General features: G+C 42.7%; 1 protein-coding gene across 1 annotated transcript in view; it reads right to left on the bottom strand.

The window, feature by feature from the left end:
• Positions 1-20587, bottom strand: part of NBAS (NBAS subunit of NRZ tethering complex) — a 360775-nt gene that overhangs the window by 57118 nt on the left and 283070 nt on the right. Inside the window, exon 45 of the mRNA XM_047782615.1 lies at positions 2626-2844. Within this exon, the coding sequence (XP_047638571.1) occupies positions 2626-2844 (219 nt within the window). The remainder of the gene's footprint in view (positions 1-2625; positions 2845-20587) is intronic.

Genomic DNA, 20587 nt, shown 5'->3' with positions numbered 1-20587 from the left:
CTCTTCATCAATATCTGTAAAAAAACTCATGTGACAACAAATGATTTAAGAAGCAGGACACAAGATACTTTTGTCCAGCATTTTAAATGTGGTTACTTAATGCTACTCTATTACTTTCCAGGTTTCACAACTAATTCTGAATATAACTGCTTTGTCTTTCAAACAAAATCAGGTGAAAATCAAAACATTAATTGGACATCTGATGATATTAACTTTTTAATTGGTAATGTTATAACAACTATTAAAATGTATCTTTTAGAAATAGATGTGGTCGGATTCATGAATAAAAGAAATGACTGTTTTTCTTTTTTTATTTTATAATGATTTTTATTTTTTCCATTATAGCTGGTTTACAGTGTTTTGCCAATTTTCTACTGCACAGCAAGATGACCCAGTCACACATACATGTATATGTTCTTTTTTCTCACATTATCATGCTCCATCATGAGTGACTAGATTTTCTTTAAAATGATCCATTGGAGTAGAGATAGGTAGGGGTAGGCATGAAATAAGATTGGTCACATTTTGATAACTGCTGAAGCTGGGAGTTGGGCACGTGAGATTTCATTTCACTATTCTCCCCATTGTGAAACTTTCTATTACAGAAAAATGCCTGTGAGTCAGGCAGGGCACTTACCAGTGTCCCTACTGAGAAAAGAGGAAATGGAGGCTCCAATGGCCCTTTAATTGAAATTGCACTAACCTTTTTGAGTATATAAGACGTTCTTTCACTGAGTATATAATTGAAGAGGGTAAAATCAAGGCCTGAACTTAAAAGGGACAGATATAAGAGGTTGAAGGTTATTTCCAGCCTTTGCTATGAAAGGCACCTTAACGAAGTCATAAAATGTCCAATTTAGAAACCAGAAGAATTTCATGTGACGGACTATCGTGGGCTAACTGAACATTCACAAAGAGCTATGTGGTACCTCTAAATCACAGCCTAGTTGAAGCAAATGGCTATTTCTGTTAATAACCCCCTTGGCTCCATGTATATGTTACTACAGCTGCTGAAAGACAATCCTTATTCCAAGGAGAGTAATGACGGTCTCCAGATTTGAATATAAAATATGCAATTAGAAAAATAAGTATTTAAAAATTTTATTCTGATGACTATAAATCACTTTTACAGGAAGATTCAAATTTTATCCTAGTTCTTATAATTATTGATTATAGAACTGCAAATGTCAACAAGATAAAATCAAGATGGGTAAGGCCAATGCGCTCCCTGCAAAGGCTTCTACATTCTCATACCATTATTTAATATTATTCATTTGATAGGTCAATAGGCGCTGAAAAATACAAAAGGAAATAAAACTGCTATCATACGTGTGAATTCTCCCCTTTATCTTTTGGCACGAGGGGCCTGCATTACGTATCTCATACATATTTTGATGTCTTAAATTTCTTCATTATCTGGACTCCTCTCCACCGATTGATCTTTCTAGTCAAGACTATTTTTTTTTTCAAGCCAAGAATACAATTCGATAAACAAATAAAATAGGAGGTTAGTGGCCATTTACAGGTTCATTTACCATAGCATTTAAGGGCAAATGGAGTATTTTTTATATACCTAAACACTGTTTCCACCTAGATGAAAACCATTAACTCATTGATTTGTCACCTTTTCAGTTATGGAAAAGAAGGTTAAAGTTCCCATGACTGTGACAATACAGAAGAAAAGCTCCAAAGGCTACAGAGAATCCGTTTCATCGAGCAGTCCCACCACCCTGGTCCCCGAACTCCACCACGGGCAGGAGCTCCTGGCTCTCAGGAAGGGGCTTTTTGAGACACCATGAGGATTTCAACCAGAAACCAACCAGGAAAAACTTTATCAGCCAAAACAACCAAATCAAGGATAAAGTTATATTGGAAAATGCAACATTAAAATAGAGTACATGTAATTAAAAAAAAAAAATGTTGAAGCAGCTATGGATGGCCATTTCTGAATTTTCTGAAATTTAGAGGGGGAACTCTATCATATTCAACTGGAGGACAAACCACCTTCTAGCGAGAAGTAAAGCTTGAAAACCAGTCTTTCTCATTCCTCAGCTTTAGTGACCACTCCCTCAGCCCAGGCAACCATCCCGGGTGCAATTCAGCCCCCAACCCCGTCCTCCCCAGGTTACCAATTGTGTTACATGGCCTAAAATTATTTTTAAAGAGGGAAAACTGAATTGACAACCAAGAGATAATAAAGAACTTAAAGAATAAAGTTTGAAGATTATTCTTTTAAATATCTGCAAGATTGTGGGGAGGGAGATAAATTAGGAGTTTGGGATTAGCATATACACACTACTACACATAAAACAGATAACCAACAAGGACCTACTGTATAGCACAGGGAACTAGAGTCAATGGCTTGTAACAACCTGTAATGGAAAAGAATCTGAAAAAGAATGAATACTCGCACATACACACATATGTTAACTGAATCACTGTGCTGTACACTTGAAACTAACACAACATTGTAAAATTAACCATACTTCAATAAAAAATGGCTATTGAAGAAAATCTGCAAGACTGAAAACCCTATCAAAACTATGACTATAGCTTTAAAGGAGAAATGAAAGAATACCCTGATATTATGAGTGAATGAGCATACAGAAGTTTTCAATTCATTACCTGTTCACTATTCTTCAGGGAAACGATGAAGCTATGGTTGAGGGTTTCCAGGTGAGCCAGTGATTTCTCCAGATGATTCAAAGCATCTACATAGGTCATTTTAGAATCACTTGCTTCCTGAATGTCTTCTTCGGAACTTCTTTTCCTTGGCTTCTCAATAAAATGTTGGACTGTCTTAATAGCTTTCACAGTCATTTCTTTACGTGCCTCCACAGATAGCTTGAACAAACAAACAAAAAAAAGGGAAATGAACAAAGGTGAGAAAAATCACCTGATATTTTTATATATGGCATATTTAATAAGGTATTAGTGTGGCAAAAGTGAACAAGAGTAAAATTTTAATATATGCAACTTTAGTGAACAGGACTTGTGCTATATTAGGATTTCTTCTGTGAAGAAAACAAAAACAGTGAGGACCACTTGAACTATTAAATTAGCAAATACAGATTTTTTAAAATGCTAATACTCCAAAGCAGGTGATGTTATGATGAAAGTGATATTCAAATAGATTACTGGTTACGGTGCAAAAATGAGCAGTCATTTCTACAACCAATTCTGATCATTTATTTTAAGGAAGAAATTCAAAACAAGAAAACAGATTATAACTGGAATAAGAATATAAAGATAAAACTTCAAAAGGGATCTGTCATGATAATAAGAGAAATGGTAACCAGCTTATGATAAATCACTACATAGAATATTATGCAACCATTACAATTAGAATTATAAAAACAGTCTAGTCATTTGGAAAATGGTTATCATAAAATGTTCAATTTTAGGAATCAGAAATCATCAAAGTGTCTATGCTAGGCTTACTTTAAAATCTGAACTATACCTGTGCATGTGGCTGAAGAAAACACACACACACATCAGAGATCATTATGTGAACTAATGTGTTGGGATTATGGGCAATTCTGTTCTCAACTTTCCCAATTCTCTATAAAATGTTACATGCACTCCTTTACTCACCAATTGCTTACCGAATAGTAACAGCCAGGTGACAGGTATATGCAAGGGTTCTATTTTTCTAATATTTAAAATGTTAGTTCACTTGGCCTCAAGAATATAAGATTGAGTCTAAACTTAACCTATTGCAGTGGAGGCACCACATACCCCTGAGCCATTCTGGACCCTTTTTAGGCCCTGCTGATCTGTGCTGCTCTGGACCCTGGGTTTTAGTCTCCTGTCAGCTACTCACACATGCTTTTACTAGAGCCTTAAAAGGATTTAAAAACAACACTGAAGTTCCCGTTGTGCCTCAGCAGTAACAAACCTGAATAGCATCCATAAGGACACGGGATTGAGTCCTAGCCCCGCTCAGTGGGTTAAGGATCTGGTGTTGCTGTGAGCTGTGGTGTAGGTCACAGACGCGGCTTGGACCTGGTGTTGTTGTGGCTGTGGTGTAGGCCTGCAGCTGTACTTCTGATCCAACCCCTAACCTAGGAACTTCCATATGCCATGAATATGGCAGGAAAAAAGGAAAGGAAAGGAAAGAAAAAAAGAAGGAAGGAAAAGAAAAGAAAAAGAAAAAAGAAACAGGACAGGCAATGTACACGTGCAAGAAGCAGAGCTGCGGGAGAAAGAGTGGGTCTCTCTCTGTCCTTCGATAGGTCCCGGATTTAACTTCCCATTGTCAACCATCACTGGATGAGTTGGTAAGTGGGAAGAGTACTAAACTCAGAAAACCTAAGTTTCACAGAATGGGAAAAAAAGCATTTGCAAATGACGTGGCTGACAAGGGATTAATCTCCAAAATATACAAACACCTCTTGCAGCTCAATTATCAAAAAAAAAAAAAAAATCAAAAAGTGAGATCTAAATAGACATTTCTTCAAAGAAGACATACAGATTGCTAAAAAACACAAGAAAAGATGTTCAACATCACTAATTATTAGAGAACTGCAAATTAAAACTACCATGAGGTACCACCTTACACCAACCCAGAATGGCCATCATCAAAAAGTCTACAAACAATAAATTCCAGAGAGGATGCAGAGAAAAAGGGACCCTCTTACACTATTGTTGGGAATATAAATGGCTACGACCCACTATGGAGAACAGTATGGAGATGCCTCAGAAAACTAAACATAGAATTGCTCCAGCAATTCCACTCCTGGGCATCTACCCAGAGAAAATCATAATTCAAAAAGATGCATGCACTTCTTTCTTTTTTCTTTTTTTTTTTTTTTTGGTCTTTTTGCCATTTCTTGGGCCGCTCCCACAGCATATGGAGTTTCCCAGGCTAGGGTTCTAATCGGAGCTGTAGCCTCCTGCCTACGCCAGAGCCACAGCAACGCGGGATCCGAGCCGTGCCTGCAACCTACACCACAGCTCACGGCAATGCCGGATCGTTGACCCACTGAGCAAGGGCAGGGATCGAACCCACAACCTCATGGTTCCTAGTCGGATTCGTTAACCACTGCACCACGATGGGAACTCCAGATGCATGCACTTCTATGTTCTTTGCAGCACTATTTACAAGAGCCAAGTCATGGAAGCAACCTAAATGTCCATCGACAGAGGGGTGGCTAAAGAAGATGTGGCACCTATAGACAACAGAGTATTACTCAGCCATAAAAAAGAATGAAATAATGCCACGTGTAGCAACATGGACGGACCTAGAGAGTATCATACTAAGTGGAGTCAGTCAGACAGTGAAAGACAAACATCATATGACATCACTTATATGTAGAATCTAAAAAAAGGATTCAAATGAACTTCTCTGCAGAAAAGGAATAGACTCACAAGACTTGGAAAAACATACGGTTACTAAAAAGGGACAGGTGGGACAGGGAGGGAAGGACTGGAGGGGTTTGGGATTGGCACCTGCACAGTGAGGCATATGTTATGATTGGCCAATGGGGGCCTGCCTTATAGCACAGAAAACTCTACCCAATATTCTGTGATAATCTATGTGGGAAAAGAATCTGAAAGAGAATGGATGTATAACTGAATCACTCTACTCTACAGCAGAAAGTGTCACAACCCTGTAAATCAGTATACGTCAATACAACTTTAAAAAAAGGGGAAAAAAGAAACCTGGGTTTCGTTTTCACCAGCTGGGCAACCCTGTAACTTGACAACATGCATCAAGCCTTGTTTTCTTCGGGAAAATATGGCAAATGTCATCTATGATAAAATTTTATCCTAAGAAATTAAGTGAGATAATACATAAAACAATCAGCAAAATGCCTCACTCATAGTAAGTCTCAATACATGGAAGCTGAGTTTTAAGTTGACCACCCGATACAACACATGGGCTACCTTTCACCTGTTAGTTTTTTATCTTCCTAATAAACCTGTCATGTAATTTCTTGGTAGAAAAATCCCTTTATGAGCTCCCAAATTCCTTAGCATGATACCTAAGGATGTTCACAGGCTGGCTTCAAGTAACCCTCTAGCCTCACAGTGTAACTGTAACCCAGAGCCTAAGCTCCAAACACAGAGACTCTTCGTCATTCCCCTGTGTCGGGACGCATCTTGCTGTCTCAGTGCCATGCTCTTCTCGCTCCCTCTGCTCCAACGTCCAGGTGCGCCCTGCACCTGCTCACACACACACAGACCATCTGCTCAGTGTTATGCGGTCCTTGTCTCCCACACCCTGAACTCTATGCTCTCTCACGCTTGCTGTCAGCCACAAGAGGTGAGTGATTATTATTATTATTTTTTTTTTTTTGGAGTTTAAATTGTTTGACCTCATCACCGGTGTCCTCAGAAAAGCTTTTATTTCCTTATTTTAAACAATCTTTTGGATAACAAAATAACCTGACACTTATTAAGAATGTAAAGTATAGACAAATGCAACCCTAAGTTAATTTTCCTGAGAGCTGGGACTTCAAAGAGGCAGAACAACAATGCCTAAGAGCTGTTATTTGACTGTGCGTTTTATTTAACTGGGTACTTAAGGTTTTTACCTCAGCTCTGGGAAAACTGGTTTATTGCCAGAAAACTGCAGGGTGGGATTAAGATTTATGTTTACCACTGAACTAGTAGATTTGTTTTCTTTAAGTTCTTTTATGAAGGAGGAAACGACGAGTAAAATTTTTAAATATACCAGAATAAAAATGTGCAGCTTTCACCATCCCTTGTAACCATAAGGAACATTCATTCTTAACCTTCTTTTTCCTTTTTTTTTTCTGTCTTTTTATTTTAGGGCCACACCCACAGCATATGGAGGTTCCCAGGCTAGGGGTCCAATCAGAGCTGTAGCTGCCAGCCTATGCCACAGCCACAGCAATGCCAGATCTGAGATGTGTTGGAGACCCTACACCACAGTTCACGGCAACGCTGGATCCTCAACCCACTGAGCGAGGCCAGGGATCAAACCTGGGTCTTCATGGATGCCAGTCAGATTCGTTTCCACTGAGCCACGATGGGAACACCTTACCTTCTTTTTTGAAGCCATGGCATTAACACGTCATTCATACACATCGCTACTGTAACAACCAATCGAAGATTTTGTGAAACTAGTCCCTGACAGAATTAGTAATTGTTATTTTTAAAATGCAGCTTTTGTAAAATAAACATGAGTGGCTAAATTTTTCTCTCTCTCAATAGGTACTAAGCATCTATTTTGCACGCCCTATAGAAAAATGAGATAAAAACAAGAATGAGGCTCAAAGAAAGCACATTTAATACAACAGAAGTTGGTGGGAAGGGTAAGAGAATTAGGAATCATCCATGACATGTGCAAATCTGATTGGATCTGCCTTCGAAAAAGATTCGGACTCTACACAATTCTTCCTACCTTCACTGCCACCACTCAGTCCCAAAGCACCACCACCTCTCAAGTATTTCCATGGTCCCTACTGGTCTCCCCATGTGGCACAGAGAGCAGTGCTCACCCAACCCGAGACTCCATGGAATCCATGGCATCTGCCAACCCCCTTGCTGCAGGATGAGCCATGTTCCAGCCAATGACACCTGAGCAGAGGTGTCGTGTGTCATTTCTGAGCCAAGGCAAAAAGTAACCAACATCGTCATGACCCCGTGACCCTTCCTTCCTAGTCTTGGAGTTGAGGGCGCAGGTCCCAGATGGCACCAATACAAAACGGTAGCACCTCCGTCAGCCTGGATCCTAAGTGACTTTGTGGTGTGGAGTCCTTTGGTGTCTCTTATTGGATGAGGACCGCGAGGGAACACCAACCTCTGCTGTTTTCAGCCACTGTGATCCTGGGGTTCCCCATTTACTCCAATTGCCTGGTAGCAGAGTGATGTCTTAAAAACATAAAGCTGGTCATGTCAACTCTTCTGCTCAAATCCATTTAATGGTTTCCTAATTCACTAAGAATAGAACCCAGGCTTCATGCCCTACCACGCCCCATGGGATCTGCCCTTCACCTCACCCCAGCTCTCCAATCCTGTATCCTGCCTTCCTCCACACTCTCAGCCCACTCCCGACACTGCCTTCCTTGCAGGTCTTTCCATGTGCTGGTCCCTCTGCCTGGAATGTTCTCTCCCCGTATCCTCATGGCTCCATCCTGTGCTTCTTCCCTCAGGATTTGGCACATATGTCGCCTCATCCAAGAAGCTTCCCCTGACCACTCTCAACAGCGAGCACACCCTCTATCCTCACTCGGCCTCTTTCTCTTACCCCACAGGACTTGTCCTTTACGACCCACACACTGTGTTTCTGTATGTTTACTGTCTGTCACTGCTATCGTCCCAGAACCCAGGATGGTGGCTCATATACAACAAATCTGCCAAACGTATAAACGAATGAATGGATGAATGACAGCAGCTCAAGATGAAAGAAGAGCAAAAGCAGAGCTGCACAAGTGGGAAAGCTTATGACATAGGTAAAACCACTGGTGAGGCTTCTGTGTAGACAGGACAGGGCTGTAAAGGGCCAGACAGAAAATGCTGGGCTTTGAAGGCCAAATACCCTTTTGGTGGGTTGGGTGGCTGGCTAGTTCCTAGACTCCTCTAAGAAGAGGTAAAACCCAGTCTCAGCTAAGGGTGGTACAAAAACCGACAGTGGGCTCATTCGACCTGTGGGCCACAGTGTAGCGACCACCGCCACCCCACCCCCCACCCCCACCCCCCAAACTAGAATATCAAAAAGCTATAGTTGGAAAGAGGAGCTAAGACTAAACTGTAAGTAGTTCTGAGCGCCAGGCAGCTAGGGAGTCTCACCTGCAGGAATTCGGGAGCCACTGAAGGGAAGTGGATACTGAGGATAACGGCATGGAAATGTTTTATCTGGTTTCCACTTAAAAACATACTGTAGGAGAATCTTATGTTTTTAACAGGATGAAACTACAGGTATTTGAGGAAAAAATGTCACCCTTTCTCAAGCCTGCCTTTGCCTGTCCTTCCAGAACCAGTTCAGGGTTGACCCTTCTGAGACCCTGTCCCTAACATCATGTCCTCCCCTCTGGGCTCCTTTTAAAGCTTACAAACACATCACACACTGTGTTAAAGTTGTCTGGCTACTTGCACATTTCCCCGACTAAACAATGTGACCCTCGAGGGTAGAAACTGTGCTTTTTAAACCTCTGTAACCCCAGCATCTAATACAATGTCTAGCACATTGTAGACAAACAGAAAATAGCTGCTAAATTACTAAACAACTCGGCTCAACATACAGGGGGATAAAAGAACCTTTAAAAGTGCAATGAAACAACATGTTCTCAACATCCTCCTAGAAACTTTGGTCCAGAATGTGCCAAAAAGGCTCCAATTTATCAGGGACTGCAATATCCTGTTCTTGGGGGAGCGGGGCCCATGAGACCAAAATGGCAAAAGGACACTTTAAAGAACTTGAAACAAACAACTCAGGACCAGATGGAGGCCATCAGGACAGTGGCAGCTGGTAGTGACTGGAAGGCATACAGGAAGAGGCACATGGACTTTAAGCCAGGGATGGCTTTCAGTTTACTCGGTGACATCCACCCAGCGAAGGCGCTGTGCATCTGCCTCGGAACGGGTGTTGGTGACGCAGACAAAACGAGATCAGGTCCCTGTGCGCCCGGGGAAGTTGAAGTCCAGGTGGAAAGACAGAGATAAAGGGCATTACGGAGAGGCAGGACTCGCATCATTATCCAGGTGCAGGAGGGTAACTCTGTCCCCATCCACCGGAAGTGAGAGGCTGGGAGGCAGGAAGGCTTGCGGACGGAGTCTACGTCTAAGGAGACTCCTCAGGAGTGAGGAGGCACTAAGACAGGAAAAGAAGAATTTCAAGAGGCCCCCAGGTCAAAGGAGCAAGCGGGCACCTGGGAGCACGTCTGTGGTGTAAGTCGAGGCCTGTCAGGGCACAAGGGAGGAGGAAGCAGCGGCCCAGCGCCAAGGCCGGTGTGCCAGGCCGACGGGACTGCTCTTCATCATCCTCGCCGTGACTGGGGTCCAGGCAAGGAAGGAGCTCAGCGGAAGAGGAACAGGACCAGGGCGATCGTCTCAGGTAATGCTTGATTCACAGTTCCCCACGACAGCTCTCCTCGTGTGCGGGTACCTTAAGGCTGATACGACCGGCAAAGCAGATACTGTTTTTTCTTTTAAAAATGAGTATCGTGTGACTCTGAAGATAAGGCTGAAGTATAGGAAATGGCAGGTAACTTAAGAAAACCCAGATGCTACCTACAGTCAGGTGGAAAAATCAGGGTTTGCCTCCTGTTCACATCGCTAATAGCAACTCTATCAAATAGGGGGAAATCAAGAGCAAAGTTAAAAAAAAAATCACAGTTAATTTGAGAGACTGAAAACAGGTTCTTTGACAAAGTACAGATAGATATCCTCTCTGTTTGGGTTCCCTTTAAAGCCTCAGGCTACTTTTCCTTCATCTCTTCCTCCTCCTTTTCAAGCACAAACGCATCAACACATACCACGTGCAAAGTCTGGCCTTGGCCCAGAGGATCCAGAGGTAAATTAAGCCACAAGCTCTACCACTGAAGACCATACCTCCTAGTGGAAAAGCCAAACATAAAAATATTTATAAAATGCGACAGAAGTATAAACTATGTAGGTGCACCAAGGAAAATTGTCTTAGAAAGGCAAGAAAGTCTTGGCGAAGGAGGTGGCACCTAAAGTAGAAGCGTGAAAAGGAGAACGTTCTATCTCAGGATGGCTCTTCTGGATCTTTTGTGCTTCCAAACAAACTTTAAGACACTTTGTTCTAGTCCTGTGGAAAATGTCCATGGTAATTTGAGAGGGATTGCATTGAATCTGTAGATTGCCTTGGGTAGTATAGTCATTTTGACAATATCAATTCTTGCAACCGTTTGTGTCATCTTTGATTTCTTTCATCAGCATCTTATAGTTTTCAGAGTACAGGTCTTTTGTCTCTCTGGGTAGGTTTATTCCTAAGTATTTTATGCTTTTTGATGTGATGGTAAATGGGATTGTTTCCCTAGTTTCTCTTTCTGATCTTTCATTGTTAGTATATAGAAATGCAGTTGATTTCTTTGTATTAATTTTGTATGCTGCAACTTTGCCAAATTCATGGATGAGCTCTAACAGTTTTCTGGTAGGGTCTTTAAGATTTTCTAGGTATAGTATCATGTCATCCGCAAATAGTGACAGTTTTATTCTTCCTTTCCAATTTGGATTCCTTTTATTTATCTTTCTTCTCTGACTGCTGTAGCTAGGACTTCCAAACCTATGTTGAACGTTAGAAGCAGACATCCTTGTCTTGTTCCTGATCTCAGAGTGAATTCCTTCAGCTTTCCACTGTTGAGAATGATGTTAGCTGTGGGTTTGTCATATATGGCCTTTATTATGTTGAGGTAGGTTCCCTTATGCCCACTTTCTGAAGGGCTTTTATCAGAAATGGGTGTTGGATTTTTGTTAAAGGCTTTTTCTGCATCTATTGAGAGGATCATATGGAGAGAGTGTGGAGAAAAGGGAACCCTATTACACTGTTGGTGGGAATGTAAATTGGTGCAACCACTATGGAAAACAGTATGGAGATGTCTTAGAAAACTAAAAATAGAATTACCATTTGATCCAGCAAGCCCACTCCTGGGCATCTATCCAGAGAAAACCATGACTCAAAAAGATACGTGTACTCCAATATTCACTGCAGCACTATATACAATAGCCGAGCCATGGAAACAACCTAAATGTCTATCGACAGAGGAGTGGATAAAGAAGATGTGATACATATACACAATGGAATATTACTCAGCCATTAAAAGGAAAGAAATACCAGCATATTTAGCAGCAATGGATGGACCTAGAAATTATGCTAAGTTAGTCAGATGGTAAGACACCAACATCGAATGCTATCACTTACATATGGAATCTAAAAAAAGGACATAATGAACTTCTTTGCAGTTATGATGATTGTTGTACAACTATAAATGTAGTAACATTCATTGATTAATTTAAAAAGAGAGAGAGAGAATGTTCTAGGAGTTCCCAGGTAGCCCAGTGGTTAAGATTGAGCATTGCCTCTGCTTTGTCTCTGGTTACAGCTGTGGCTCTGGTTACTGATGGTTCTATCTGGGGCTCGGGAACTTCCACATGCCACACACAAGGCTAAAAGAGAATGAGAGAGGGAGAATGTTGTATAGCTGTGATTCTCAACCTTTTACTGAACTCTAAGACCCCTAAGGGATATAATACACTCCCACCAAAAACAGGGGCTCACTAACTTGGGGAGTCTGAAGTGGGGAGAGTGGATGCAGAGCAGCAGCTAACAGTCTATTTGGAAAAGAGGAAGCATCGATTTTGAAAAAGATAAAAAACCCAGGAGTCTGATCCCCTCATAGCACCTGCCAAATCCCATGGCCAAGGAAAGGTAGAGGCTCTTCTTTTTCCAATCTCATGCTCATGTCACACCAGGAAAAACCACAGCTGTAGGGGCACCAGGAAGAGTCCTGATGTAAATGGAAAATGAGAATGTGTTCAGGCAGGAGACAGTCCTGCAGTGAAGAGATGCAAAGGAGGGCTGGGATCACCGCGGGCACCATGTTGGGCAACTGACATTCTCCTTTGGGCCAGTGGTCTACAAGCCAGGGTATGTGTGCCACCAGCCACAAAGCCTTTCTAAAGAGTACATAGGTTCAGATAATTTTAAGAGAGTCCATTTCTAACAGCTTACCTTTTCCAAATATTTTTCCTAAGACTGGTCTTGAGAACATGCTAGAGGTCAAGGTCAAGGCTATTCTCTTTCACCTGCAGCCTTCCTCCACTTACACAAGGAAGACATGCCCCACATTCTCCCTGAATCAGACTGATACGTTGTCCTAGAGTCTGAAAAGCTCCAGAACACCAAACAAGGGGACAAGCACTTCAAAATACTGCATGACAGGACTCCACCAACTCAACAGCATATGTCTTTTCGTATGTCGTAAGGTTTCCAATTCTTTGCTTTCAACAAAATTTATGAAGGATCTGAGTTGTCAGTTGATAAATTATTACAAACAATTTTTAACAATATATTTCTGGGAGTTCCCATCCTGGCTTGGTGGTTAACAAATCCAACTAGGAACCATGAGGTTGCGGGTTCGATCCCTGGCCTCATTCAGTGGGTTAAGGATCCGGTGTTGCTGTGAGCTGTGGTGTAGCTCACAGACGCGGCTCAGATCCTGCATTGCTGTGGCTCTGGCGAAGGCCGGCAGCTACAGCTCTGATTAGACCTCTAGCCAGGGAACTTCCACATGCTGCAGGTGCAGCCCTAGAAAAGACAAAAATAAAAAAAAATTAAAAAATATTTCTATGTGATTTTTGGCTGATAACCTTGAAGGCATTCAAAGAATCAAGTGTCACTGCTGTGACAAAATTCCTTCCCCATCTGGTGTGAACAAAGTTTTTAAACATTCATATCTATAAAGACATAAAACAGAAAGAACTGATGTTGAATGCTGTATCAGTCTAGCAATAACTAACAGTCAGCCCTGGGCACATAAACTAATTAAAAACAACATTTCGCGCCCAACCCATCTCATTTAGAGGTACGTTTTAAACAAATTTTTTTCACAACTAATGCTTATTTTATAAGAAGTTAAGCTATGTTGTTCTAATACATACCTCAATATTTGAAACAATAACTCAATAATTTTTAAAAGAATCTTAGAGTCCTATGATCACTTGAAAAGCTTTAAATGTTCATTCCTATTTATATAATTATTTTTGATGCAGAGAAATAAGACTTGTAAGCATAAAACCTGCATTATGATGAGAAGTATATAAAAATGAACTACAACAGCTCTATGTCCAAACTCCGTCACTAAGAGCCTGACCGAAGTCTGCTTGCCATGTGACCTCTAGCAGCTTAAGGCCTTGTCTCAAGGATGCCCAAAGTCCTCCTGTAAATGCCTGCCTGAGAAAGTTCAGTGCTGCCAGCAGACTTCAGTCTGCTCCAGCCAACCTTCTGAGCCCCTCTTATAGCAGTTACTTTTTCAAAGCATGCAATTATAAACCCTTTCTCTGCCCCTTTGAAATATACATTTTGGACCACACAGAATTGTTTCCTCAAGGACCTGAATGCAAAGATTTAAGGAGACAGCCCTTGCTCCCCCCGTGGAAGGGTAAGGGCCCAACTTTAGGAGGCTCCTTGCTCCAATCTGCACGACTATCTTCTGTCATAAAGATAGGAGGTTTCTCTTACAGACATGTGTCAATTAGCAAACCCAAATGGCCTAGTCACAGGGACCAGCCCCATCTCCCATCCTCCTCAGAGTCCCTCCCTTAGCGCATCCCAGCATTTGAAGTCTCCTGCTTTGTGCTTCTGTTAAGTCGAATGCAGCTTACCTAGGCTCTCTTCCCATTGCAGTAGTTATCATGCAATAAAATCTACCTCTACCACCTTTAACTAGTGTCTAGCTTTATTTTCTCTGACAAAAGAAACAGAGTAGAAATAGTTTGAGAAAACAGAAAGATGTAACCTTTCTAACTGTTAAGATGTGCTTATTCTTGTAATTTTTTTTTTTTTTCCCACACCAGTGGCGAATGGGTTGAACCTGAGCCATGGCAGTGGCAACAGAGGATCCTTAACCTGCTGCACCACAAGGGAATGCCATTGTTCTTGTATTTTAAAAGGGAGAGTGAGTGGTAGATATTAAATCCCTACATTAACGTAGATTATCCTGGATAACCAGAGCTATGTAATAGTTTTACTTTAAATGCCAATATTAAAATATTCAAAAGTATATCATCCTTTGTAACCATTTAAAATCATGAGAGATTTTAAATATCAAGTGCTATGGTCTGAATGTTTGTGTTCCTCAAAATTCATGCTGAAATCCTAACTCTCAGAGGTGACGGTATTAGTGGGTAGGGCCTTTGGGAGACGCTTGAGTCATGAAGCTGGGGCTCTTATTAATAAAATTAGAGCCTTATACAAGGAGCTCCAGAAAAACCCTTAGCCCATTCGCAACGTGATGACACAGTGAGAAGGGGCCCACCATTAACCATGAAAAGGGGTCTCACCAGAACCCCACCACACTGGTACCTTTATCTTGGACCTCCAGCCTCCAGAACTGTAAGCAATAAATTTCTGTTGTTCATAAGCTACCCAGTCTGCGGCATTTTGTTACAGAGCTGGAATGGACTAAGGCATCAAGTGTGTGAGAGGCTAACCGGGTTCTTTTAAATTCTCCTAGGTACATGAGTAGAAAAGTGAAGTCCACTGCTTGGAAGTACTGTTTCCCTGAGTGTCATCTTGAGACCACCCAGACTGAAATCAACTGAGTGCTACTTTAAAGAAGGCCAATTTCCGAGCCCTTGTTATACTCGCTGACTCTCTGTGAGGCTAGAGAAGGCACTGGCATTGGTGGAAAGAAACCTGAATCTGCACCAGGTTTCTCCTGGTTAACGCCAGTGGCTGGGGGTGAAGATGGGATGTGACTGGAGGGGGTTCCCAGGACTGGAGGCTGAGGGACAATCAGGAGTACAGAAGGAAGCGGGGGTGAAAGAAGAAGATAGTTTGAGATTTAAAGGATAAACACTGACGAACCAAAAGACACACAGACGCTGTCCTATGCTAGCTGCCCAAGTTGCATGCAGTCGGGTACCTGTCAGTTGGCTCAGTAACTTCTCGACATCTCTGTCCAAGACCCATAGTAAGAAGCACACTGTATACCAAAACCCAGTATCCATGATACATGGATTGACATGTAAGCATATATTAAAAGCCAACAAATGCTTCATAAAACAATATAGACCCTGTTGTGGTGAGGTGCAATCTGGTATTTTCTGATATTAATCTACAGTCTAGTGTTCTTTCCTGTTTGTTCGGTTTTAATGCGGATCACAACCCTCTAATTACAGGAACCACTAATGCACCGTAACTCATCGTTTGTAAAACATCTGCACATTTACTCCAATGATGACAGGAGGCCTTGCAGGGGCCAGCAGAGGTAGAGGCTACCAACAAGGTATCAAATTATCTTAGATTTAACTGACTTCAATAAAATCTCTATGTTTTACTCATCTCTCTGTGGTGATTCTGAGTGCTGCATATAAGCCTGATTTCTCTATTTTCCTTACTAAATTAAAAGATCTGTCAGAGCAGGATCCATACTTTACTCTTTTTTTACTCTCAGTGCCTTGTCTAACATTTTAAGCGCTGTTTTAAAGCTATAAATAGAGAATATTATGAAATAGTACCTTAAATGCTCTGCTGCAACAGAAAATGAAACTGAGAAGTCTTGAAAATGTTTGCTTTAACATAATTGAGATATTCAGACACAAAAATGAGAACACAAGCTTTGTCACATTCAGTTATATACTTAACAAAATCAACATGACAAGTTTGCTCCTTTGCTTTAACTATCAATTGCTTATGTAATAAAAACGGATGACGCAGGATGCAGAGGCCACTTTATCTTTGCCTTTCGCCTTGTACAAGCATCCCATTAATTCTCCTTCAGCGAAGTGTAAGTGGCCCTAGCTTTTTTCACTATTTGCTTTGAGCAGTGACACAAGCTAATACATTCCTAAGTTTTTCAACAGCTTGAAGGTCACCTTTACCTTAACGGAGAGGGCCATGAAGAACGAAATGAAAAGTTACTCAGTCTGTAAGGAAGGCAAGTCCCCACTGCTGCGCTGCTGCTTCGCACGCACAGGATTTAACAAGATCTGAGCGCATCCACTTACGCTCTCCACTTAAAAATCTCTTCCTATCAGAGCCATGCCGGGGACACCCGACACAAATGGTTCTTCAGAGCATTTTAAGTAGATCTACAGAATTCATATCAAAACCAAGTGTAAATATGAAAGTCCAGATCCTTTGTCTTTGGCTGTGCCAGTGGCATGTGGAAGTTCCCGGGCCAAGGATCAAACCTGTGCCATAGCAGTGACAACAGTGAATCCTTAATCATTAGGCCAACAGCAAACTCCAAAAATCCAGATCTTATCCCAACACTTACAACTGCTTAGGATCATTCAAAACCAACTTAAACTGTTGCTAGAAATTGGGCTGAAAGGAATCTGAATGCCATTGTTCAATCTTACAAGTCAGAATAAACCAGAAAGAGGGATAAAGAAAAGCAGAAGAGGAACTGACCAATGCTGAGTATCTATTGACACCAAGCTCTTTAAGTCTGCTATTTTACATAACCATCACAACAGTTATGCCAGGGACATGCTCCAGATGTTGTGCTTATTCTCCTTCAGACCCAAACCGCGTCGCGTAGGAGCTGACCATGCAGTGGGCGTAGGACCGACTCGGGGCTACTCCAGGGTTAGTCCCGGCAGAGGTGACCGTTCAAGGTGCTCTCATCCGTCTCGCCACACTGCTTGGTTCAGGTAACAGAGATGGAAAGTAACCTGTGCCTGGCATGCCAAGAGCCGCAGGAACTGCCTCGGGGCGATCTATCCAGTAAAAAGCTCAGACTTTCTGCCTGGTGCTCGCACGGAGCCCTCTCTCCCCACCTGAGTGGACATGGATTAGGGAGCAATGTCATTTCAGTAATGACCGGTGAGCGTCCTGAAGCAAAGAGCCTGGTGGTGAAGCTACTAGCACAGACAGAAGAGGAAAGAGATGAGAAGCGACTGACTCCTCGATGCCCACCCCCTGCTGAACTGGCCAACCCTGAGGGCAGCCTTTGGGTTACATGAGCCAGTGCATTTTCTGCTCAGTTAGGCTAATTTAATTGGATTTTCGCTTGTGTCTGAAAACATTCTAAAATTAATCTACAGGTATAGAGTAGTGATTACTGTTCCCTAATATAAAGAGGAGAAAACTCAGAAGATAATTTCCCCAAGGTCAAGCGTGGCAGGAACTCAGAAAGGTCTAACTATAAACCTGTCGCCATGCTACCAAAGAAGAACTTGACAATGTGCCACGATCTATCACGATGGAACTCAGTGTGTTGAGAGGCCATAGTCTTAACAGAGGGACTTTCCAGATTTTCCTGGCTCAGCGTTCATTTTAAACTGTTTTCCCCTGTTCTCCTCATGGGAATTTCTGACATCTGATAAGTGGCATCAATCCCTCAGAGTCTTTCGCACATACAGGTGGGATGGAAAATCCCTCAACAGTATCCTCGAAGGATGTTACACAAATTCCTTATGAAAACAGGCGCGGCAGACAGGCCTGCACTATAGTAATGATGGGAAACAGAGTGAGTGTGCTGTCGATGCCTCTCTGGTCCATCACCAGCTCTCCCAGCAAATACCGCAATGGCCTTCACACCGGGGCTCCTCTGTGTCTGGGCTGGTGCCTGCTGTGCCTTTCTCCAACCATCACCAAGGTGATCTTTCTGAAGTAAGAATCCAAAAATGTCACCACACAGCTTAAAATCTATGTCTAATTGATCCATTCTCAGGAAAACTGTTAGCCAGATACACAAGAGCTCTCGTTCTTTACCAGGCCCTTCCTTCCTTCTCTCTCTAGCTCCATCCAAACACTTCCATTTATACCCCATGTCTTGTAGTCAAGTGAAGGTGCTAGGTTACTCCATGCCTTATGAAAACCGCCAAATATATCTGGAATATTCCTCCTCTTCTCATCACTCCCTCTGTGGTACTCAGGATACACATCCCCTCATGTGTTAAGATTCAGCTTAAGGAGTTCCCGTTGTGGCTCAGTGGTTAACGAATCCGACTAGGAACCATGAGGTTGTGGGTTCGATCCCTGGCCTCGCTCAGTGGGTTAAGGGTCTGGCATTGCCATGAGCTGTGGTATGGGTCGCAGACGCAGCTGGGATCCCGCATTGCTGTGGCTCTGGTGTAAGCTGGCAGCTACAATTAGACCCCTAGCCTGGGAACCCCTACATGTCACGGGAGGGGCCCTAGAAATGGCAAAAAGACAAAAAAAAAAAAAAAGATTCAGCTTAAATATCTCTTCTAGTATGGGGACTTGTCCTGGCTGGTCCCATCAACTCATGTATTAACCACTTCTACCTTAAAGCTACCACACTACAAGTCATATGTCATATCAACTATCAACCTTCCTCTAATTTCTTTGTTTACCATCTCCATCTCTGAAGAGTTGCCCCTGGCTGTCAGGTAGGCAAGAACAACCAGCACCCTGAGATGGCTGTAGGTAGACAGGGATCTTCCTCCGGGTACCAATACTCGGTAAGCTGCTGGCACCAGCTGAGAGTAGAGAGCATGGTTTTTCATTACAGGTCCCTTTGCTGCTCAGGCGGGAGAAAGTATTCATAAAACAGTAATTAGGTAAATCTGCTTATAAGTTTAAAGGGTACTTAAATGACAGGAGGGAGCTTCTGGGATGAACAAAGAACAGAGCAGTAATGGGAGGCCACGCCACTGAGGATTTATGGTTGAACAACAAGCAACCGTGAAGTCAGCCACACAGAGAAGAGCATCTAGGTAGGGAGTGATTTTCAGCCTCCTTTTCCCCTTCTGCTTTCTTTCATGTTAAAACATGCCTTGGCATCTGCTGCACATTACTCTGAGATTACTGATGTATCCTTCTCTCTTCCCCAAGACTCCACGCCCTGGAAACTGAGAACCCACGTGCTTCCCAGGAAGGAGGGTGTCCCTGCATCCGTGAACAGAGATGCCTGCAAGGGCTGCAGAGAGGCACAGCAGCTCGGAAGCTGAGGCGTTATTAATTACAACTGGCCTGTGTGCAAGGTCTTTTGGCCAGTTTTCAATCTCTCTTACTAAATGATTACCCTAGCCAATGTGAAATAATTTTCTAAGCACGAACAGAATGAGGGTTCCGCTGGCCAGTCAAGCCAAGAATCATGACCACCCCAGATGGGCTTTGGCAGCCAAATTTCTCAGGCAAAGGACACAGCGGAAAGGGAGATGTGGGGAGCAGGCCTGTGTAGGCATCCTGACGTGGTCACTTCTAGCTCTTGGGACTCCGGGGCAGTTATTTAACTTCCCTGAGCCTTAATTTTCTTGCCTGTTAAAATGGTGATAAAAGCATTTACTTCACAGAGCTGGCAGGACAATGCACAGAGCAACTTTACAGTAAGTGTCGCCTTCCTTCTCTTACAGTATCTTGTTTGAGGGCTGGATGTGAAAAGACAGGAGGAGGAAAATGGTTAATCGAGAGCCACATTTAGGCGCAGCCAGGACGACTAGGACAGACTGCTGGAAGGATCAGCTGCCCGCTTCAATACAGGGTGATGCTGACGGACACCCATGGCCTGATGCTTAGGTCACAGTATTCGGAGTGAATGATACACCCACAGCCCCTCTTCGAGGAAGCGGCAATAGGGATCTATTAAAAACAGGTTATCTGGGGTTCCCGCCATGGTGCAGTGGTTAACGAATCCGACTAGGAACCATGAGGTTGCAGGTTCGGTCTCTGGCCTTACTCAGTGGGTTAAGGATCCGGCGTTGCCGTGAGCTATGGTGTAGGTCACAGACGCGGCTTGGGATCCCAGCGGCTACAGCTCTGTTTAGACCCCTAGCCTGGGAACCTCCATGTGCCTCGGGAGGGGCCCTAGAAAAGGCAAAAAGACAAAAAACAAAACAAACAAACAAAAAAATCAAACAGGTTATCTGCTCGGCAACAAACCTCTCAGAATCCGACCACAGCTGATGGGTCCAGGCACTTGCACTCTGACTAGCACTCAGCCGAAGGCAGCGACACAGA

This window comes from Phacochoerus africanus, chromosome 5 (assembly GCF_016906955.1).
Source record: "Phacochoerus africanus isolate WHEZ1 chromosome 5, ROS_Pafr_v1, whole genome shotgun sequence".
Lineage (NCBI taxonomy): Eukaryota > Metazoa > Chordata > Mammalia > Artiodactyla > Suidae > Phacochoerus > Phacochoerus africanus.
Note: the sequence above shows the minus strand (reverse complement) of the source record. Positions and strands in the feature narration are given on the sequence as shown.